Source organism: Nipponia nippon, unplaced genomic scaffold (assembly GCF_047370975.1).
Source record: "Nipponia nippon isolate SJK-2023a ecotype South Korea unplaced genomic scaffold, ASM4737097v1 scaffold_13, whole genome shotgun sequence".
NCBI lineage: Eukaryota > Metazoa > Chordata > Aves > Pelecaniformes > Threskiornithidae > Nipponia > Nipponia nippon.
The window spans coordinates 13,929,335-13,952,573 of NW_028262324.1; the positions used below are offsets into that span (position 1 = coordinate 13,929,335).

At 48.5% G+C, this 23,239-nt stretch overlaps 1 protein-coding gene across 3 annotated transcripts in view; it reads left to right on the forward strand.

Moving 5' to 3' along the window:
- The first annotated feature begins 3,833 nt into the window (after positions 1 to 3,833).
- Positions 3,834 to 23,239, forward strand: part of SLCO4A1 (solute carrier organic anion transporter family member 4A1) — a 28,918-nt gene continuing 9,512 nt past the window's right edge. The window contains exons 1-6 of one of the 3 annotated variants that reach the window (XM_087749801.1): positions 3,834 to 3,897; positions 13,185 to 13,359; positions 16,770 to 17,749; positions 18,857 to 18,947; positions 19,788 to 19,909; positions 20,229 to 20,340. In XM_087749801.1, coding sequence (XP_087605927.1) covers positions 16,924 to 17,749; positions 18,857 to 18,947; positions 19,788 to 19,909; positions 20,229 to 20,340 — 1,151 coding nt within the window. In that variant the 5' untranslated portion in view covers positions 3,834 to 3,897; positions 13,185 to 13,359; positions 16,770 to 16,923. Of the gene's footprint in view, positions 3,898 to 12,846; positions 12,898 to 13,184; positions 13,360 to 16,769; positions 17,750 to 18,856; positions 18,948 to 19,787; positions 19,910 to 20,228; positions 20,341 to 23,239 lie in introns of those variants that run through there. The other 2 variants (XM_087749803.1, XM_087749804.1) reach the window with 2 other exon arrangements.

A 23,239-nucleotide genomic window follows, 5' to 3' on the forward strand; every position in this document is an offset into this window, starting at 1 on the left:
CTTGGAAAAATGAGGATAGTTTCATTTGATGGGCATTAATAAGGTTTATGTCAGCACAGATTTAGCCCCAAATTTGTCATGATCATCTCAGGTCCCACGTGGCTTACAGGACTGAACGTGAAGAAACTGGTGACGGAGCGATTCCAGCTCTCAGAGTGCCTCCAGCCAACTGACTTCCCTTCTGTGGCACTAAATTTGCATTCATTAAAACCAGAGTTTTAATGATTTATGGAGATTTATAAAAAATGGCAGCCCAGAGCTCCTGACACTCCCAAAGCTTCTGACAGAGGTACAACACATCATAAATCCATCCTGGTGTGAAATATTGAATTAAAATCATTGCAGGTAAATCTGCAAGTGTTAACATGACCCATAAAATCAAGGTTTCAGTCACACTGAAATGATCAGAGTCTCCCAAACCCAAGGAGATAGTAGCCCATATAATAAAAATAATATAATGATTATAATGTTAGTAATAATACTACTAATACAATTACCAGTCTCCTTGTCGTTGTTTGTTACTGTCACTGCCCTGATAATTCTCAGCTCTAATGACAGACAGGGGCAGAGATGGCCCCATCCTTTCAGAAACCTTTGCGCCCACCACCAAGCCCCAGCCAAGGAAAAACCTTGTCCCCTTCAATTCTAAAAGAAAAGCCAGCAGCAGCGCCGGCCACCCGCAGAGCTCTGTATCCAGTCTGGCTGAGCCTGACAGGTGAGGGGGTGAAAAGAGATGGTCCCGAGACTAGAGACTAGCAGAGGTGGGGAAGATGTAGGCCAGATGCTGCCAAGGAAAGCTGATGCGCATCCCAGGCGGTGCTGGGGGGACAGGGCTGCGCCTCCCCATCGCCCTTCCCCGCCTCCCTTTGCTGGAGGTGTCCGCAGCCGGACAAGGACTCTGCTATGGCGAGTACTTTTCTAAATCTTCTGCAGTACGTCTTTACCTTCGCTCCTGTTGCATCCTTCCCCTTCACAGGTTTGCAGAGCCAGGAGAGAAACTGAGTGAGGCACGACCTGAGCTCATGCCAAGTCCCCAGCACCCTCACGCTTGAGTCCCTGCCACCCTGCCCGCGCTCCCCCGGCGAGGGCAGGGCTCTCTCTGTGCTCACCCAGGCTCTGCCCAAACCTTGCCCATCCTTTCCACCCCCTGCCATGCCCAGCTTTCATTGCATCGCACGTTTCATGCCTTTCTATAGCTTTGGCAAATTAATTCCGGCTTCTCCTAGCCCCTAAACCTAAACAAAGATCCTTTCGGATGAGCCCAGTCCTGGGAAGATGCCAAGCACCGGAGGAGCGTTCTGCCACTCACGCAGCAAGGTGTGCATCAGCTCACGCTGAGCCCGGTGGGCTTTAAAACAGAGTTTAAAACAAACTTGCCCCTGGGACAGACTCCTTTTCATTTACAAGTGAATCAGCAGAGATGGCAAGACTGATTTGCCATGCCACTGCCCAGCATCTTTTAAAGATTTTTGTAGGAGACGGATTTCTTCCAGGAGACCTCTGTCCTTCCTTGTCACACCTTCTCCCTTGGACCCATTACTATAGTTACTATTAACTCTTGCAAATCCATAGGACAAACTCCATATCTTTACATCTCCCTCACCCAAGAGGTAACATATTTTGAGATGCTGTACAAAAAATCACCAAAAATTAAGTAAAAGAATTACTCTGCACCTCTGAGGACAACCTCACCAAAGGCAGGCTGGACCAAAACGTATGTGGAGAAGCGAGCAGAGCTGAGGAGCAGGGATGCATCACCCTGAAGCTGGAGCCATGACGAATGCAGCTTGGCAGGGTTGAACAGGAAACATGGGGGCTTTCCCCAGCTCCGAGGCTTTTGACGCACCACTTCACCTTTCCACATCTGTTGTCCTTTCCACCCTGTTTATTTAAAATATAAATGGTTTGAAACAGTGCCTTACTCATCAGCAATTGTACAGCACCAGCAAAAACAATGCCCTAACTTCAGGGCAGGAAACGATTCGTATATAATGAAGCAACATCAGTGTGTGCCCATGGAGCAAATGCTTCCTGCATTTCCTGACCACAGCATGTCGCAAACAGCAAGCTCTCCCACATTTAATTTTGCTTTAAAAGCTTATTCAACAGCTCTCAATTTAGCCCAGTAAGTGAAAGCAAAACCCGCAAGAAGCCCATCCACCTCCAACTCCACGGAGCACAGCAATGATGGGACAGAAAGGCAGCACTTTCCAGCTCCATCCCGGAGCCGCTGCTTCAGAGGACCATGAGGAGGCAGCGATGCCAGCGGCACGTTCCTGCAGCCCGCGGTGAGCCTTGGAGAGCTGCAGGGTCTGCTTCTGCCTCGGCTCCTGCCCCAGCTCTCGGTTACCTGCGGGTCCCTGAGCTCTGGCAGCAGCCGTGGGAAAGGCGCAGCACCGCTGCCTCTGCACCGAGCGGAGACGGGTACCGCAGGGCTCAGCGTGGATGTCAGACTTCTGGCCCTATCTTTACCCTCCTCGCTGCCTTGCACAGCACTAGCTGGGGTTTTCCCTTACCCAGGTTATCCCACGCACTCTGGATAATGGAAAACTGATTGCACTGTAAAGAGCTAAACATACAGTGCCTGAATTATTTATCTTTGAACATGCAGAAACAGGCCAAATTCCCAAGTGATGTGAAATAGCTCCTACAAGAAATGCAAAGGGGCTGCAAATGCTGCAGTGGTAGGCATGCAAGAGCTGCGTGGTCGGACCCTCACAGATGCACGTGGCACATCTGCTGAGATGCCTCCTGCCCAGGTGATTTATGTCCCGGAGGGTGTGGAGTGCTCAGGTGTGGGTGCTGCTCTGGGGACTCATCTGTGTAACCGCGCAAGGCCCCCGCTGTGCCTATAAACCAACCACTGTGACAGCAAGTCCCCAACCAGCAGAGAAAAAGGCCCAAACAAATGTGTGAATGCAAATCAAAGGGGTTCGGTGTGTTCCCGCAGCTTTCCTGCACAGCTCGGCTCTGGATGGGAGCTGTCCTCCCTCTGCAATCATTAACCCGGCCGTGCCCAGCCTGATAGCACCTGGCACTATATTGCACCACTAAATGTAATGCCGCGATAGCAGCGTTTATGCTCCGGATAAAATAATAGCCATGCATCTGCTCTTGCACTTTTTCCTCCTTTTATGCGAGGTCAGCTCGTTGCAACGGCTGGAGGTAAAGATTAAATTCCTGCCTTTGCTCTCTGTCACCGCAGCCATGGATGTGACTCCTTTCAGCACAGTTGCTCCCCTCGGTCTGGTGCATGCACGTCTCCCAGAATTTCTCCCTGAGCATCCCGGGGCTGCAGGGAGGCTGGGATACCCCGGGGCGGGGGGGGGGGGGGGCAGCCCGAGCCCCGCCTGGGGGCTGCGAGGCCCCAGGTGTGCAGCGGGATGGGAAACTGGGCATTTTTGCATCAGATGCACCTGCCCCGGCCCCTCCTCTCTCCTTACCCCGTTTCTTCTCGCTCCCCCATCTCTCCCCCCATCCTCCCCTTGCTGCCCCTCTCCCCTTTTCCTCCCCTCCCCCCCAACGTGGGATTCTCTCCCTGCCCTTCCTCTCCCCCTCCCCTGCTCCCATCTATCCCTGCCCCTCTCCTCTCCTCTCCTCTCCTCTCCTCTCCTCTCCTCTCCTCTCCTCTCCTCTCCTCTCCTCTCCTCTCCTCCCCTCTCCTCCCCTCCCCTCCCCTCCCCTCCCCTCCCCTCCCCTCCCCTCCCCTCCCCTCCCCTCCACCGCCCGCGTTACCCCGCTTTCGCTTTGCGCTCAGTTTCCCCGCCATTGGCCGGGCCGCCGCCGGCAGCCGCCGCCGATTGGAGGAAGCGCCCGTCCGTTAGGGCGGGGCTCCCGCCCCCGCCGCGGCAGTCGGGGAGCGCGGGGGCGGCGGCGAGAGGGAAGCGGCGGCGGCAGGTACCGGTACCGAGGGATGCGGGAGGGATGCGGGAGGGATGGAGGGGCGCGGGGCGGCGCACGGCGGGGTGGGGGCTGCCCCCTCCTCCCCCGGCAGGACCTACCGGGCGGTGTCTGCCGGAGCGGGGAGCCCCGAGAAGGCGGGGATGGGCGCGGATCATCCGGGGATGAAAAACCCCGGGATGGGGCTGGCGGCGGCCCCGGGGGTGGCGGGGGGCTCGGGGTCGGGGTAAGCGGTAGGGGGCCCGGCGGAAGGCAGCGCTCCAGCCCCGGGTGTGCGGGGTTTTTGCGTGGGGATCGGTGGTTTGAGGGCAAGAGCTCGTGGTCCGCGTGGGGAAACCCCGTCTTGTTTCAAAGGGAGGGGAAAAAGTCGCCAAAATAGCCAAACTCATTGAGATTTTCCATTTGCAAGCGGTCTCCGGTGATGCTTCAAAACCGGTATTACCACCTTGGAACTGAAATTCGTTAGAACTGATTCACTGGGTCGTTTTTTTCCTTTTATCAAAACCTTGCCTTTCTGTGGGAAATTAAACAGCTGCAGAGAAAAGGTGGAACATAAGGAAAGCTAGTCAGGTGGCATGGCAAAATGATCCTTAGAACAAGTAAAAAGTATGTTAATGGTAAAACGGCCCTTGTTTCAAGAGGGTGGTAGCTGAAGTTAGAGAAGGAAGTCCCAGGCAGCATGCTGAGCCGAAATCAGAGCGCTTTCATCGCCTGACCTATATTACTTTTACTAACCTGTTTGTTCAGATGATATGAATCAAAAGCATTGCTATAATAAAAACGTGTTTTTCTGTTCTGAGAGCTCAAAAGGCACAAGTGGGCACTGATCACGAGCTTGTTGCATTAATGTTATATTACTATTTTATAGGCTGTTTGGTTTTACCAGGCAACACACTACAAATGTGAAGTTATCCCAGTCTGGCACCTTTTTTTTTGATTTCTGGGATCCTACTTTCTATAGTGCCAGTTGGTTGTAAAAACACACGTTAAAACAGCATTTGAGGGGGAACGAATGCAAAAGAGATCTTTCGATACATAATGTGAGAAAAGGTTGAAATGTGGGGAGCGAGGGTTAGTCAAATAATGAAAAGAGAAAAAAAAAATGTAGCTATTTATATGCAAAGAGGTGCAGCCTGCAGGCTACCAAAAATGATCAGAAACTGAAGCGGCAGCCCTCTGCGCCAGGCGGGCTGCGCGGGACAGACCACGGCCACCTGCCCTCCCACGCCTCGGCCAAAACCGTGCCGGCGTGCGATGAGCGCGTTCAGGCGTGCCAGCGTCGTCTGAAGCCCCGTGAAACAGCCGCTCCACTGATGTTGCCTTCATTTGCTCTGCACGTGTAGATCCAACCCACACAGTGACAGTGGCAAAAACATTAAGAGCAACCCCGGGATGAGAGACGAGATGGGAAGCAGCGGTTCCCGTGAGGGTTAGATATTCCTGGCCAGTGAAACCGGGAACTACCCGAGCAAGTATTTTGTAGGAATCTTTACAGAGATTAGAGGTTTACAGGCAAGGGGGAAGACGGGATCAGCCACTAACAAAAGAAATATCCACCGGCTTAGGGAGATCGGCATCCAGCTGCTCAGTGCCTCACGATTTCCAATTGCAAACTCCTCGAGGCAGCTTTAATCTTTTTGTGTGTGTGTCTGTATGGCATGGAGCATGCTGGGGAGGATCCTGCTCTCTGATTTGGGCCTTTACACCCTGCAGTACCACAAAAAGTGAACCATGGCTTTGCTTTACTCTGCTTATTTTGCTCAGTCCACCCCAAAAAACCATCACTGAGCAGTTGGTTTGCTTTCCTTTATCTTAGTTGAGTCTACCAAGCCCAGAAACCTGCCTTTGCCTACAGGGTTGGTCACAGCCCCCAGGTGAAGGTGCTTGTATGCCCCATTGCCAAATATTCTGCTTTACCATTTGGGTTTCTTGTCTTTCTCACCTGGTTCCTTGAGCTGCTGCCCATAAGTTGATTATGCAGAGCCTGGGATATTTGCATCTTACAGAATTCCATTAATGCAACGGTGAATGGCAGAAATGCTTTGCAAGACTCTGCAAACACTTAGCAGAGCTGATGGCTTGTTGCTGGTAGGTGAGTGAGACGCTGGGTATGATTTCAGGGGAAAGGTTCCCCTTTGGATTTTATGCTTAATAAACCGAGGTTGCTGAGTTAAAGCAACGTGCGGGCGTTGTTAACCGTGCACAAGGTGCTTTGGATGTGGGCTGCCCTGAAATGCGTAGGCGTTCTGGTCTTGATTTTGATGGCCGCCCTGAAATGTGCTGTGCTTTCCTCCTGCATTTAAAAACGCGTTATCTTGGCCCAGCAAGGGGCTGGTCCTTGTGCAGAGGAGCAGAATTTGGGAGCAGTAATAGCCCAGACCACACCACGGGCAGGGTCGGGGCTTTGCCCGCGGGGTCAGTGGCAGCACGGCTCTCCCTGCGCCTGTGTTTCGGTGGGTTCCCCAGCTATCCCAGCCCTCTCTAGCTGTGGGAGCTCTAGATGCAAGAGCTGCTCCTATTCTGGAGCCACTCTCCTTTCCCTTTTCAAAACTGATTTATTGCTAGACCTCCCCGCGATATAATTAGGTTTGTTCCATCTTGGCCCTGAGTGACCTCCTGGCATACGAGTGGTGATGCTGAACTGGGGGATTTGAGAACAAAGAGTTTCTGGGAAAAAATGTTCTGAGAGAGGGCAAGGACTTCATCTGGTTTATGAATCCCGGACAAAAGCATCCATCCTACTTCAGTAGCTGTGATGAGTGTTTGTAGACGAGTACTCAGAGAGGGCCACTGACTTTAATAGATTTTGCGTCAGACCTCTTGTTGGTACAGTGAGAGCATGAGATGAGGCAGTGAAGTGTTTAATATTAACAGAGTAATGTTATTCTAACCTTAAATCTCTCTTCAAGCAGAAGTACCCCTAAATCTGGGCTATTACTATGTTGCTAGTGTGAAAAATAATGTCATTGCACTTCTAGATTGTAAATGAGTTTATTATGAGCAATGGGAATATGTTAGCGGTGGGAAATACTCTATTTACTCTTGTTCACCTCGTTCAGCAAAGTGCTGAGCCCTTCCAGCAGTTTTTGAAATTCCTGGAGCAGCGAAGACACTAGCCCTATTTCTTCTCTTGTGCTATTCCACTGACGTGTACAGTTACACTAAAACTGAATTTGATTGCTATTGTTAATGGATAAAGTATATTGCTGGATGGCATCAATAATCTTCAGTCGCTTGAATTCTCAGAGCTTGGCTTGGTTGCTTCAAGAAAGAAAATGAAATGCTGACAAGCTGTGTTTAACTGTCGGTCAGTGGTATGAAGGCGTTAGGGAGTTGTTTTCATGTTGAGAAAGCAAGGCCAAACACTTCTTTTCCCAAAAACTACTTTGACTTTGCAATGTTCTGGCTGAAAAAAGTCCAAGAAAAAGTACTTTTTGGTATTTTTATAGCTATGGTTTCATATTTGTGAATACAAGTGCTTTCAGTATGCTATGAGATAGGAGTTTATTTTTCTAGATGGCATTAAGAGATTAAAAAATACGTTTGTATTCTAGAGATCTGACAAATGATACCAACCCATGGCGTAGAAATAAAACGTCCCCCAAACATTTGAAGGACATGGGCCCTCTTACATTTTCTGTTCTCTCATAGCCTCTTCTTGGAAAACTGCATCAGTCTTTTTAGCTTAACATACTCCAAATAAATCAGATTACAAAATTTTGTTCAAAATTTCTTTTGCTTTAAACACCCCATAGAAACCAGAAGCTCAGCCCTCGTCCCAGCCACAAGTCTGAGCAGCTGCAAGGCTGCTCTACCTTGCCTTAGCTGGAAGGGCTTGCTAGCGCCTTCCCTCCATGACCGACCTGATCCTGCACCACTTCAGCATAATCGAGGACAGGGCAGATGCTGTGGAGCTTTATGTTAGCCTAAGAATTCCCTCAAAAAAAGGAATTCCTCGCAGTGCTCTCAAAGCAGCTTTATGGTCGTCTTTGTCTTGCTGGAGTGGATTCAGTCTCGCGGAGGATTTGGACCCTTTGAGCTAGATGTGCAGCTTGGTTACAACAGAATCAGCCTTTTCTGGAGTCCCCCTATAACCCTGATCAACCCGTGATGCCTTTAGTGGTGCGTATTTTCCTCTTATTTGTTGGAAAACCTTGAAAAGAGTATTTTAAGCTGCTAAAGAAACTGAATTAAAAGGAGTGAAAAAGAGGTATCCAGCCTATGGTACACTGATTATCTGTCTCCAATATTCTTGTTTTAAAATAATTTAAAACTTAAAATACTGCCTTTTTTTCAAAAGGCAATAAAAAATTTCCTTGCCTACCACTGCAAACCAGCCAATTTTTATTCCCTTGAATTACCTTTTACTTTCTGTGAGAGACCTTGGGAACCCTGCTTGAATGCCTGCTCACTGCTCACGAGTAAGCAGCAGTGGCAGGATCAGGCCCATCACTTCTTAGGCAACACTGATCAAAATCAGTCCTTGGTGACCTCGTTCAAGCTGATAATGAAGAACGAGGTTATCCTGCTGCATCCATTTCTCATAGCACCTTGGCAGGGGCTGTAGGATGCGAGCAGGTCTTTAGCAAGGAAAATGAACAAGTTACTGAGTCAGAAATTAAAACCCCACTCCGCTCCTGTGTGGAAGCAGGAATCCCTTGAAGGCAATTTTCAGATTTCCAAGTAAATCCAAGAGCTGCTGTCTAAGGCTGCGATTCCTCCTGCGTGAGAAAAGGGAGGGTACAAAGTAGAAGCAGTCTCCACATTGCGCATGGACAGCAAACCCCTCTGAATTCCAGCAGATGTTTTGGGTTGACAATGGGAACATTATATGCCTGTTTATTCCTTTATCTCAGGAAGAAACACCATTTGGCAACAATTTGTTCCCTGGCAGTAAGAACGAATTACTGACCTGATTGAGCATCGTCAGATGAAAGACGTGCCAGCCTGCAAGAGGGGCAGCTTGCAAACCGCGTGGTGCTTGTGGAGAGCGTGCACACACCTGCGTGCGCACCTTTCTCTGTACATTAGTATGTATATTGGTATGTGTTTGTATGGGATTGCTGTTTAATACCGAGCCGGGTTTCTTAGAGAGGCCTGTTAATGCAGAACAGTATTGCTCAGCATTTTTCCATCAGCATCTCTCAAAGGAATCAGCGGAGTCTCGCCTCTTCCCATCAGCAGGGATTTTTATTTATTTAGATGCAGCCAGCCACGGAAGAAGCAGGCAGCCGAGGACAGCACAGCCAAGGTATACTTGCCCGTTTGCAACCCCTTGTTCTTTGTGGCCATCCTTGAGATTTTCAGTGCTTTCTGCATTAGACGTTTGCTGTAGCCACTGTAGGAACTTGCAGCATGAGGACTCACCATTGAAACGGATCTGAGGTTTCTAAAAAAGGTGTCATTTCAGGTTGGCTTCTTCTACCTATCCTTGGTGGCGTTGGTCAGCAGCCCTGCACGCTGCCAGCATGCCGATCTCGTGCTCTGTCCCATTCCCCTTTGGGTCTGGGTTCCTACCCTTCATCCTGCAGTTGTTGTAGCTGTAGTTTGTGGTTATGGTACTGGTTTGGGATTTTGAATCGGAGAATGAAGTGAAGTCATCCCTTTGAAACTGGTCATCAGTTCCTCTCGATTGCACAATAGGGACGTGCCCTCTTCAAAGAAATCCCCAAATATACCGCAGTGTATCGAGATCTAGGGTGTTGCGTGATCAAATGCAAATTAACTGGAAGCTGACGTTTATTTTAAGTGGATGAAATACAATCAAGGGTGATGCTTTTGTTGAGCTCATCTTTGGAGGGCAGATAGGGAGCGCTTGGCATCAGGAAACTTAGAGGCTGCGAACACCAAGTCAGAAGTCCTACAGGTACGTGAGCCTGTGCACTCATCCTGTCTGAACTCCCTTGTGCCACATCAGATTTGTGCTGAAAGGGTTAATTTTGCACCATCTGGCTTTGTGCTAGATCAAATATTGGTTCTGTTGTGGTAGCCAACATGAGGCCAGAATAAGCACAGGGTAATATGCTTGGCTAATCCAACAGAAATATGATTATGTGCCTGTTCCTGCTCCAGATCGTATCTGCAGTAATGGGTGATACAGTAACACACAAAATAGTGGTTGTGGAGACATGGCTTGAGGGCTCTAGATAACCTGGATCTGATGATCTACAGTGGGCAACAGAGAGACAATAGAAATGTCTAACTCAAATTAGGTACTTAACTTTAAACAAGTAACTAAGAGAGAGAAATCCTAGTCTTAATGCAGAGTGACTTCCTAGGGGAGTCACCTGAGACGTAGAAATTGGGGTTATTTAACTTTGCATTTTGCATGCCGTTGTGACTTCCTAGGTGCTAATCCGAGGTTAAGCAAAAAATGAACAGCTGGAGTTCTACTGTATTTTGCGAAATGGCCCATTTCAAGCAGTGAGTTCATTTAAGTGCTGTCTGGGAAGCTGTGCTGTTCCCGTGTTTGGCAGGAATCCCAAGACTAATACCTAAGAGGATTAGAGAGCATCACTGAATGTTAAACAAGATCCAGGCTAAGCGGTGTGCACCAGTGAGCTTATGCTCCGGGGGCTGTTTGGGGAAGCTGTTACTTGCTGATCTGGAAAAAAAGTGGGCTTGTGTGGGAAATACTCTTCCCTCAGCTGAATCCTTCCTGTAGGTTGTGTTTCTCTCGTGCTCCCATTTGACGCCGTGTTTCCACCCTCTGCCCATCTCATGGACTCACGTGCTCTTGCGCTTACCGAGGACGATGAATGTTGCAGGGGATGCGGATGATCAGCAAGTTTCTTTTTCTGTGATGCATTTAGCTCTTCTAATGTGCTCTCTTCATCTCGGTGTTTGAGAGAGGAATGGGTGGGCATCCAGCCCACCAACATGGGATTGAGCTGGAGAACTTGTCATAGAAAGGTCAAGCTAAAGACTCGTTGATGTCTTGATACATGATTTTCCCCAGAAAGTCCACTTACCATGGAGAATAGGGGTCGGAAGGTAATCTTGTCAGGAAAAAGTGAAGTACTAGGTAATTTGGATGTTGACCTCCAACCCCCTTTGCCCACAGCGTGTAAAAGAGACAGCATGGAGGCTATGTCCCATGCCAGATCTTCTCTCCCTTTACAGCACTGTGTAATGCCTCAGGATTTCACATAGATTTCTTCCCATGCTGCAGCAGAAACTGGGGATTTAAGATTTGTATTTCATCTCCGTATTTTGATCTATTTGATCCATTTGAAAGGAAAAAGGCATTAAGACCCCATAAAGGGTTCATGTGAAACACACTTCTGACAGCTCTTTGCTCACAGTCTGGAGTAGCACAGGCATGACGGGTGTTTTAAGGGAAAAAACAATTGTGGAAATGTGCAAATTTCTCTAGGTTTTTTTGAATGGGTGACAGTAGAAAGGGGGGTCGTGGTCAGAGTTAGGGTATAAACGGTTCTGGCTCCAGGCACGATTGTGTTTCTGCTTTTGCTCTTACGATCAAGCCAAAATTAGATTCCTGATACTCTGCAAGAGGAGCGCAGCCTGGTGTAATACATGAATTGATCATTCAGTGGGGAAAAAAAAAAAAAAAGCCAGATGAAGGTGGTATCTCAATGAAAAGGCTGTTATCCAGCAGCCATGTAAGAGAAAAGCCTGTGGAAAGCCTTTTGGAGGCTTTGCTACTCCAGCAACGACTGTTGCCCTCTGAGGATGATGTGGTAATTCTGTACAATATTAACACACCACCTACAACAGAAGGGCCTCTCATTATTTGTACCAAATCCTTCTTTTTGTGGTATGGCTTCCACAAAGTTTCATGCTATCATTTCCTCTGGTTTCACCTTTTTGTTTTTACTTCCATACTAATCAAACCAGGAGGAAGAAAAAGAGTAAGTTCCTGTAAACCATGGTAGATGTCAGCATTATTCTATTATATTTGTCCTGTACTCAGCATCCTTGTGTAACATAGGATGTTGCATTTTTGCATTTTTATGGCTTCTGTCTTTAGAAGCAGCAAAGAGTTGTGTCTCATGTTCTTCGTTTGGGTTTTCCTCATTTTGTTTCATTTCTCATATCCCAGAGGATTTGCCTGAATCTGCATCTTCTGCATAGAAACAAAGAAGGGATATCTATAGGAACTAACCAGTAATCATTGGGAAAAGCTGACTAATGGCTCGTGCAGAAACATTATCCTGAATATTAAACATCCTCAAATGGATTGTAAGAATCCAAATGATGGGAAATAACGCCGTGCTGTGGGCAGGGCTTGGTATTGGGAAAACGTTCGTGGTGTATCCGTGTGCAAGAGCCATGGGCAGTAACGGTGGCTGGAGAGCACAGTACGGTGCCAGCATGAAAACCTTCTCGTCATTGATCAGATTGATGGGTAGGAAAAAGATATTAAAGCAAGGGTGACATTAGGGAGAGGGAGTTAGGTGTTACAGCATAAAAGAACCTTTTGTCTGTCTAATCTTGGCTATGGCAGAATATAGTGGCCCGCTTAAATCTGCTTCGTGCATTGGCACTGCAAGTTTTTAAAGATGGTCTAAGGCAGCTGCAGCCAATTGTATTTGCACAGATAAGCTGGAACAAATAAGTAAGCTCAGAAAATCTGGCTAGATTTATCTTCAAAGCATTTTCAAGCAGCTAATTGAAAATTATCCAAGCCACCTTCCTGATTTCTTGCATATTATTGCATTAATTTGCCAGCAAGTGGAAAGTACTTGGAAAACATACAAAGGATTTGTGAGGGCTAAGCTTTGCTATTTGGAATTTATTTAATTATAAATGTGTCCTTCCTCACGTGATAATTTAAAGCCAGCTTCTATTGCTCGCGTCCATGCTTCAGACTCTGGTGGGACTAATCATGTAAAAACACGTCCCTGACAGGAGGGTGGGCCAGGGTATTCCTATCGCCCTCAGCTTCTAGATGCCTCCTCCCCTGCGCTTCAGCTGTCCCTGCAGCAATGATGATGAGCACAGCGTTGGATATACGGTCAGCTGGCTGCTCTCTGGGTGTGTTTCTCATTCCTGAACTGTTTCCCTGTGTGCAGGACGATGCTGTTCCTGTAGGAATTGCTTACGAAAAGCTCCAGGCTGGTCCCAGTGCCACTCCCGGCAATAGCAGCATCCTCTGTTGCTGAACCAAAGGGATGCTTTTTAAAAGTGTGCTAAAAAATGCAAGGCTCACGCTTTGTGTAAGCTGAGGAAAGTTCCTCAGCTGCCAGGAAAACAATTCAATGTTGCACGTGAACAACCTGATCACCCCGTGCTTTCTTTTATCTCTCTTTTAACTGAATCAGTGCCCTGAAGACAAGCCCCATTCCCAGGACCAGGATGTGGATTTATCTCGCTTCTGGGAGGCTTTCCCATTCCTAAACCAGCGAGTGGATTACGCGTGATCCATATGGTGTTTATCAGCTACAACAGAAGTGATACTGGTAATCCTCTGAAGCCAAACTATCCGAGAAATATTCGGTATGTGTTACCAAGAGAAATTAAATGTACAAACCCAGATGAATTTGTCCCTTTCTAGAGTAACATGAGCTTGGTACTTGGATGTGGACTTTCCCAAAGTCGAAGTATCTGTTTAGTAAGGTCAGGCTCACTCACACGTTGGGGAGAATAACTGAGATGGCCCAGCGCAGCCACCGAGCATCACCTGGGGCGGCTCCTCCCTGGTTTGCAGTACATTTTCTGATCATTTTTAATCCCCTGTTCCTTAGCAAATATCTCCATGTATGCCATAGAATTGAAAAAATTATTAAGTCTGCCCATAAACCATAAACTGTGCTCAGCTATGGAAAACAGAAGTTATGAATAGATGTTACTTGCCTCAATAATACCCTATGAAAGTCAAAAACCATAGAGTGAAAGGGAAGATTAACTATTATTGGGCATGCTTCAGCAAATGGGATTATTTTGCATGTCAGTTATGAGTTAATTTGTAATATTAATCTAATCGCAGTCCTCGGCAGAGGCACAAAATGTTTTTAATTGGTCCTGTGACTTTTTAAATGATCACCTGATGAAAAGCTTGTAAGTTTTACTATTGATTTAATGCTAAATATTAGGGGGGGAGCAGTCTTTACAAATTTCATCATGAAATACAAATCATATGCTTTCATTGCCTTGCTACTTTTGTTGTGTTGACTTGGTAATGTTGGCAGTCTGGAACCAGCTGTACAGCTGAAAAAAATTGAGTTAAAATCTTGCAGCAAAATGAGTAAATCTATAGCTGGGAGATAATAGCATTGGGACTGATTCAATGTAAGCAAGAAATCACCAGCTGAGTCATTAAAAACAGAGATGAATGGGAAGCAATAAATGGATGGCTCAGATGAATAAGAATGATTAGGAAGTGCGTGAAGTTGGTTGGGTTTTTTTCCCTAAAAATTATATTTCGTCCTCTAAAGTGGCATATGGCTCTGATGAAAGCTAATATTCCCAGTGAATGTGTCACTGCCAGTTTATAAATACTTCGAGAGATAAAAAGCAGCTTGGCGGACAGCACTGAGCAGGAACAGGGTTCCTGCCCACAGCTCCTGGGTACAAGTTGTTAGCCTAGGTCCGTCGGGAGATGGCCATGATGTGGGCTTTGGGGGCAAAGAAGGCTTCTGTGTGTGGGGAAACATCTGCTGCTTGGACGAAAGACTGGTTGCTTTCTTAGACATGTTTCACCCTGTGTTTACTGCTACGTAGGACTAAGGGTAACCAAAGTCAAAGGGGAGGATGATGCGGTCACCTGGGTCTGCTGTCCCAGACTTCTGCTACTTCAAGGAAAAGAAAACTTGAATGAAAAGCTGTAATCTCTTTCCTGACTCATGAAATATCGAAGTATAAATATATATTCATGAAGTATCAAAGGAGATATCCCAGTGCTGGTAAACAGGCAGTAGGAGCGTTTCCTCCAGGGTGAAGGTGTGCCAGTTTGGGAGCTCTTGGCTCTTGGTTGCATCGGCTAGCTAACAGAGATGGGCTTTTTTAATCTCCTGAAATCAGTGACAGCAAAATCAGTCCCCAGCCAAGCAATCTTCTTCAGAAGTGCAGTCAAATGTAAGGTCAGATTTATGTTTGATATGGGAAACAGGCAGCTGAAGTCAGCTGGCTGCTGTGGGGGAAGCACTTCTGATTTACATCAGGGTAACATGACCGGTTCTGCCCCTTAGAGCCTGATCCAGTACCTAATAATAATTTCTGACTTTAATAAAGTTAGAGTGCTAAAGTACTCTTATTTATTGTTTCCAATATTGCATCCAAAGATGAGAAAACAGATTTAGAGCTGTAAGAGTCATAAGGACATTGGAGGGATGAAAAAGTGAAAAAATATAGCGTTACATCCAAGGCATTAGCTTTTTGTGCCAGCACGTTACAACAATCTGTCTCTGCAGCAAAATTTCAACTCCTGCAGTTAGTTTTTGCGTTTACACGTTACACATCAAAGTTATCCTGCACTGTAGTGAGCCAGCTAAAGTAGAAGTTACTCGGAGGAGTCTAGCGTGGACCTGAAAAGCAGTGCCCTCCTGGCTGCCAAGCTCACCCTGCCCTGCACTGTCATCAAGTTCCTACTAAAATCTGAACCCTGAAATATTCTGTGCACTCTGCTCCCTAGGCGGGGTAATTAAGATAGAATTATTTGCAAATGAAAGGTGGATCTTATTTGTTTAACTTACCTTGAGGACCAGACCTGTTGTAGCACTGCTGACCTGGGTGTTTAAAGTTTGTTTGCACTGAGTGGTTTGTCCTCTGCCCTTCTGGGCTGGGAGCAGGACGTTGGTGCTGCTCCAAGCATCATGTTCTGCCAAGTCCTCCTGCCCCGCTGCCTGCAAGACCTGCTGGTACAGGGAAGTACATCAGTGCTCGTGTACGCCATTATCTACCAAGCAAATGGCGTTTTTCCAGCAACACACAGATGAGTATTAATTTATTCACCAAAGGCTGCACTATTCCCAGGTTACAGCAGTCTGAACATGGTTCATTTTACTGGGGAAACAAATGCCCCTTTTTCCCATTCCCTGCTGATGAAGCTTATTGTGATCTCAAGAGGAACATTTTTATAGCAACCTCTCGAACAGATATTGACAAAAAATATCAGGAAACACAGGATGCTTTGAAGATGCTCTCTAATAAAACAGTTCTTGCCTAGCATTTGTTGCATATTTAAGACCAGCATTCAAGGGAGAACCTTATTTTTTTCCATATTTATAGTTCAGCCAAGGCATTTAAGGAAAAATACTCTTGGTTGCCAGCATGATCAGGTGCTGTGATGCACAGGAACCAGTTGAAAGGCGGCAGTCTGCATCGGTAATCAAGTTAGAGTCAGCTGCCTCTGCCCTCCAGCTCGCTCTGAAATGGGATGTAGTCTAATTATAGGAAGGATTTTACTGAATAGTTGTAAACAGATCTGAAGGCTTGGAATAAAATCAATCTGACTGTGGAAACTTTTCAGGATAATTATAAACTTTTATTGGCAGAGTGTGAAAGAGAGACCAAAGGACTCTTAACAGTGGGAAGCTTATAGCCGTGCACGCCGTTCTCTGCAGGGGAAAGGAGAGGGACAGAGGTTGTGGCTGGCAGAGTGAGGGTCTGGTGGGCAACCAGGGTCTCTTTGAGAGGAGGCATAAGGGGCTTCAGCTGGTTGGGAGGCTGCCTTTAGAGGAGTTTTGTTTTGGTTTGGTTTTTTAATGCTCTTGAATGTTTTGGGTTTTTTCTGTAATATTAATGGTGCCCCAATACCTGAGGTACCAACACCCCCCATGGTGGAGGGCACACATCCAGATGAACTGCACAGTGAAATGCTAATATTTATTAAAAAAAAACCAAACAGTATTTGAGGGTTCTGAGCACGGTTTTATATAAAGGTGTGTGTAAAAATTCTCTCTTCACAGATCAGAATGGTCTTAGCTCAGAATTTCGCCATCTCCCTACTTATGTAAGCACTGAAAGTTGCATCTCCCAGATAGGCAGGTCCTTGCTGCCCCACGAAGCCGCCCCGGCCGCCAGCCCCACCTTGACCTGCTGCTCGACTCTGCGTTCCCGTTCATGGCAATGCCCCAGAATTCAACTGGAGAAAATGGCTTTTGTTTTGCTCAGACGCTTGACTTCTCCCACCCATCTCCTCTTCCCGGCGAAGCCGACCGGACCTTTGATGCCGTGAGTGGACAGGAGCCGTGCGGCACCGCACTGAGCAATGGCATAGCATCTTCCATTGCGCCCAGCCCCTCCGACTCATGCGCTGAACCCCTCTGCTCCACCACCCCGGGAGAGGAGGAGACCCGATTCAATGAAGGGATTAAATACGTGTCAGCCGAAGGGGAGGAACTGGCATGTGGCTGGGGGGGGTTCACCCCCGGGTGCTTACAGCCCTTTAATACATCCAAGGGCGTCTTGTTCTTCCTCTGTGTGGCCTCCTTCCTGCAAGGCATGACGGTGAACGGCTTCATCAACACAGTCATCACCTCCATCGAGCGGCGCTTCGACCTCCACAGCTACCAGAGCGGGCTGATCGCCAGCTCCTACGACATCGCGGCGTGCGTCTGCTTGACCTTTGTCAGCTATTTTGGGGGCACCGGCCACAAACCGCGATGGCTGGGTTGGGGCGTGCTGGTCATGGGCTTGGGCTCCCTGCTCTTCGCCTTGCCCCATTTCACCACGGGACGGTACGAGGTGCATTCAGCGGCAGAGGTGGGCATCTGCGGGGGGAACCAGAGCCTGCCCTGCACCCAGGCTGCCTCCAGCATCTCCGGCTACAGGTTCGTCTTCATGCTGGGGCAGTTCCTGCACGGGATGGGAGCCACGCCGCTCTACACGCTCGGCGTCACCTATTTAGATGAAAACGTCAAGACTAACTACTCCCCTGTGTACATTGGTGAGTTGAGTTGGAGAAGCAGCTCGAACCCATGAGCTGGGTGATGGGCGGGAGAGCCGGTCCATCTGCCTTGGCACCCAACAGGCCTCATGAGCATTTTCACAAGAGGTGCTCCCAGTCTTTTGTTCTCGATAACAGGCACAGTGGTAATCAGAGGGAAGTGGCAGCTGTTGGGGAGGTCTTGATTATTTACAGGCAGGAACTGTAAGTGCAGCTGGGTATTTTCACTCCTGCAACACATGCCCTGTGGATGAGGAGGTGCCTTCTGCTCCCGGCACGGGGCCAGCTGGGGAGAGCCCTCCAGCATGCCTCAGTGCGTGCATGGCATTAGCATCTCTGTCAAACAGCCATAAGGCCATACACCATCCGTGTGAGGCGACATCACCCCTTTAGTGCCACAGCACAGCAGGGATGGTCGCTGGGCTGCTCAGATACTGCTGGTGCAAAGCACAGCCAAGCTTCACCGAGAGAAGAGGCTCCGCTCACTCCTCAGCTCTATGTGGCTGATCACAGCCAAACACTTACAGTTCTATTGGGTGAAATTGCTGAAAGGGCGGACCTTTTAGCAATATCAAAATTTAGCAGTCTGCCCGTACCATTGTATCAGAATGCTGTGCAGGGGGAGAAGGAGATCACAAGGAGGTCATCAGTAGGTTGATGATCTTTCCACAGCAGCAAACCAAAATAAGTGCCAGGGGTGCCACGTTTGGCGTAGACATCGCATGTTGTCAGTGGGGAGACAACACCACTGCAGTTGGGATGTGGCAGCGGGGTCAGCTACATCCCTGCTAAATAATAAAACAGTAACTACATAGATATGGGTTTCCAGTGAACCAATTTTGCCTGCCCTGTGCTATAAAAATGCCCAGGTTGGATGCAAAAGTTTCCTTGGGACCTAAGTGTGAGATGAAAACTTGTCAAAACTGTCTGGCTTTGTTTCTCGGTGGCTTAGGGAGTGGGGTGCGAGGCGGTGGGAGGCTGAGCATCCCGGATCCAGGAGGGAATCAGGCTGTGGTGGGGCGGGGGATGCTGGGCACCGGCAGTGCTCCGCAGCGTCCCCGGCTGAAACGCTGCTATTTGTCTAACACGGCTTGTTTTCCCTTTCAGCTGTTTTCTACACTGCTGCAATCCTTGGGCCTGCAGCGGGTTATCTGGTAGGAGGAATGTTTCTAAATATTTATACTGAAATTGGCAGAGAGTAAGTCGCTAAAAAATAATCTTGTTCCTTTTCCTTTATGCTATATGTTTCCTTTGGGGTAAAAATATAATAATAATCTGGAGAAATGACCTGGTAGCTGGGTGGAAACGTGCCCCTGGTGTTCAGCAGTGTTTCTGCAGGGGTGCTGAGGCTGGAAGGGTGGCTTGCATTAGTGCTGTCACTGGAAGAAAATTGCTGACAAACCTGTCAGCTTAAATCCTTCCTCACGCTGCACTGCCTGCGCTAACGAGGCTACGGGCAGCAGGTGAAGTTTTTGAATGAGTTCCCTGATGAGACAACACTACCAGCAGTGCTGCTTGTTCTCCTGGTAGTCCAGCCAGGATGCTTAGTCCCTCCTTGCTTCCTAGTATTTGTCATTTATTCTTTTTTCTTTACAGGCTCTTTGGCAGATGAATGGGTTAAAAAGGGGGAGCGGGTTTCCAGGGGATGGAATGGGTTATTTCCACCAGTTTTCTTGCAAAGGGTGGCTCTGGGGTGGAACAAGGATCATAGCAATCCCCAAAGCACAAATTAAGTGGGGAGAGGTGAATGTGCAAGCCAGAGATCAAAGGAGAATTAAATGATGTAGCTTCCGGGGCTCGATAGGTGTTGTGCTCTCTGGTACGGCAGGCAGCGCTCTGGGGTGGCAGGAGAGATGGTGGGCATGGCACCCCCAGCAGATCGCCATGGGAGAGGCCAGAGCTTGGTTTCCTTCGCTGACATCCCTGCTGTGTCCCCCCCAACCCCTGCCAGCTTCAGCAAGAGGCATGCCAAGCTGTCCCGCTCCGTTTCAAACCACCACCTCTCTCCCTTGTGTCCTTTTGGCTTTGTTTCTTACAGGATCGACATCACCCCGGAGAACACGCTGTGGGTGGGGGCATGGTGGATCGGCTTCCTCGGGGCTGGAGCAGCCTCCCTCCTCATCTCCATCCCCATCCTAGGGTACCCCCAGCGCCTCCCAGGTACGCGGCTCCACCACGGCTCGAGGGAATTGGGGCTGGGACTGCACGGTGCTCACGCTCGCCTTGGGGCTTGCATCCTTATGGACGCATTTAGCTGGGGACACAGGGGTAGAGGAAGAGCTTCCAGTGTTTAAATTGTAATTCCTACATGGATTTCACCCTGTGGCTTTCCAACTGCCTGTTTACCTGCTCCTCCCTTGCAGCCGTTGGCGGAGGGAGGATGTCGCGTTGCATTTTCCCCCTGCAAATCCACTGCTTTGGTAGCATCTGCATCCCGTATCTCACATGCTCCTTGTTCCCGTTTGCCTCTCGTTTTCAGGATCCCAGCGGTATGTTGTTATGAGGGTGTCAGAGGCTCATCAGCTAAAGGATGGGAGCCACAAAAAAGCGTCGGATCCGGACTTTGGGAAAACAGTTAAAGATCTGCCTCGGTGAGAAAACCACCCCATGCCTGAGTTCAGGGAGCCCTCCCCAGAAGCGAGAGCAATGGGCCCAAACTGAGCTTGCTTTCTGCGATGCCAGTTAAAAGGTTTTGCCCGTCTTCAAACATAGCAATGACACTTTCTCGCAGAGGAGGCTGCAAAGCACCTGGTCCCGTCAGCGGCTGGGGGCTCTCAGCAAATGGGCTGAACTAGGAATTGTGCCAGGGATCATGTGGGAGAGCAGGGGACAAGTGGCTGGTCCTGTGTGTGGTTTTCAGAGGCTCATGTCCACGTGTGAAGATCCACCTGCAGTCATATGCAACAGGCTGAGTTTCACCGAGAGTGCCCTGGTGCCAGCCGTTAGGTGATAGGAGACGCACAGGCATTGCTGACTCATTCCCTCTCCCCAGCAGCGTTATTTCTTCCTGTCTGCTTGTGTCTGGCCACACCTGGCCCAACTGGGTGTTGTCCAACACCTCCGCCTCTCTGTCCCCTCAGGGCTTTTCTTCCTTTCCTCTACTTTTGCTTGTGTTAGATCCCTATTTTGTCCTTTTAATGAGAAAAGAGAGGAGACAAACCCCCCAACTCTTACAGCTCCATTCCAAATCCAGGAACAAGATATCCTGCACTGTAGCTTTCAGTTCCCTTTCTCTTTTATTCTTAGTTTCTTTTTTTTTTTCTTTTGCCTTTGTATCTTCCAGCCACCTTTTATGTGTTGCAACTTCTTATCTCTCCTGCAAAGCAGTGACACAACAATGTGCTTAATCACCACTTGGCTCTGCGGTGTGGGCGAGCATGCTGGCACCAAAGGAGGTTTGGTAGGAAGTGGTTTAAAGGGATCCTGGGGGGGAGCAAGCGAGTGACCAAAATAAAATGTGGTCTTTTAACTTGGAGACATTTGCTATGGATCGTTGAAATCATAGAGTTGTTTAGGTTGGAAAAGACCTTTAAGATCACCAAGTCCAACTGTTAACCCAGCACTGCCAAGCCCACCACTAAACCATGTCCCCAAGCACCACATCTACATGGCTTTTAAATCCCCCCAGGGATGGGGACTGCCCTGGGCAGCCTGGTCCAGCGCCTGACAGCCCTTTGGGGGAGAAGTTTTTCCCAATACCCAACCCAAACCTGCCCTGGCGCAGCTTGAGGCCGTTCTCTCTCGTCCCATCTCTTGTTCCTGGGGAGAAGAGACCGACCCCCCCGGCTCCAGCCTCCTTTCAGGCCGCTGCAGAGAGCGATGAGGGCTCCCCTCAGCCTCCTCTTCTCCAGGCTGAGCCCCCCCAGCTCCCCCAGCCGCTCCTCCCCAGCCTCTTGCTCCAGCCCCTGCCCCAGCCTCGCTGCCCTGCTCTGGCCACGCTCCAGCCCCTCCATGGCCTTCGTGGGGTGAGGGGCCCAGCGCTGAGCACAGCATTCGAGGGGCGGCCTCACCAGTGCCCAGCACAGGGGGACGATCCCTGGCCTGCTCCTGCTGGCCACACTGGTCCTGATACAAGCCAGGGTGCCATTGGCCCTCTTGGCCACTTGGGCACACTGCCAGCTTTTTTTTTTTTTTTTTTTTTTGTGTTGAGTTTTATTTAAATGGAGGTCGGGGGAGAGGTGCTGCTTTATTTACAGCTTGGGTTTAGCTGGTGTGCAAGCTCTGGATGTTGCAGAGATATCTGGGTATCAATTCCTTTCGGAGCTTGCAGTCAATAAGTGGATTTTTCTTTTTTGTCTTTCTCCCAGGATCATTCTTAGGGAGGAGTTTGCATTCATGTGTGACGGCTTCCCCACGCAAAGGCAAACATTCGATGTTGCCAAACCCTGTGCCGCTGCCAGCAATTGCTTCTGATCTTTAGTTGTGGTGTTTGTGTTTGGGCTGGCAGAGGGGGATTGAAGCCGGAGCTCAGTACAGGTGTTTTCAGCAGCGGTCGCTCTGTGTTGTGTCAGCACAGTTACTCACGCTGGTCTGAAGTTTTTGGAGACTTCCTAGGAAGTTTACCAGGGGTTAAGGCAGTTTTATAAAGAATATTACGTTGAACGGATTTCAATACTGTTATCAAATGGCATTCTTGACTGGGTGCCATTTTCTGAGGTCACGGCTTATACTCTGCACGGAAATTAAATTCAAAACCTGCATTTAAATAATGATAAGGTTATGACTAAAACCAACACAAACAGGGTAGCAGAGAGGGATGAGATTCAGTGGTTGATGCTTTTCTTGCTTATCTGGAACAAAGCTCCCACTGTTTCTCAGCGAAGGCTGTCTGACAGCAGGTACGGAGGCAGTCCTCCTCCGGGACCATCTTCTTTCGCCCCTCGTTCCCGAAGAACAAATAGCCGAAGGTGGGCAACTCGTATGAAATAATTCAGATCAGTCCAGACCTTATTGTGGTTTTCGTTTGAAAGCAAAAACCCAACAGACTTTTGTGTTCCCTGCTTCTGACTAATAAAAGGGAAGTGCCTTAAAGGGTTGCTATTCTAGAAACTTGCATTAAAGAGATCACATCCGTGCGTGCAGCTCTTGGGGACACGTGGACCAGGCTGGAGAGCGAGGCCAAAGGACACTGTTGCTTTTGTTTTAGTAAGGGATCAGATGCTACACATTTTCTCATAGTACAGACAGTAAGACTCTCACAAAGATAAGCAGAAATACTGATGAAATAAAATACTATTCCATGCCATCAGGTCCTTTCTAAGCGAGCTTAATGAATTGCTGTATTCACAGTGCTGCCTGAGAGCAGGAGCTTACAGGAATGCAGCCCATACAGCTTAATCCTCTGCCCTGAAGAGACTTCTGTCTTAGTTCTTAGTTGGATTGTAAAGGTGTGATAAAATAGCATTTTCCTTTCTCTGGTTCCATAGGATTGCTCTCATGAAATAACCCCTGCTGTCAGTGCAGAGGGATTCAAACAGAAGACACGTAGAG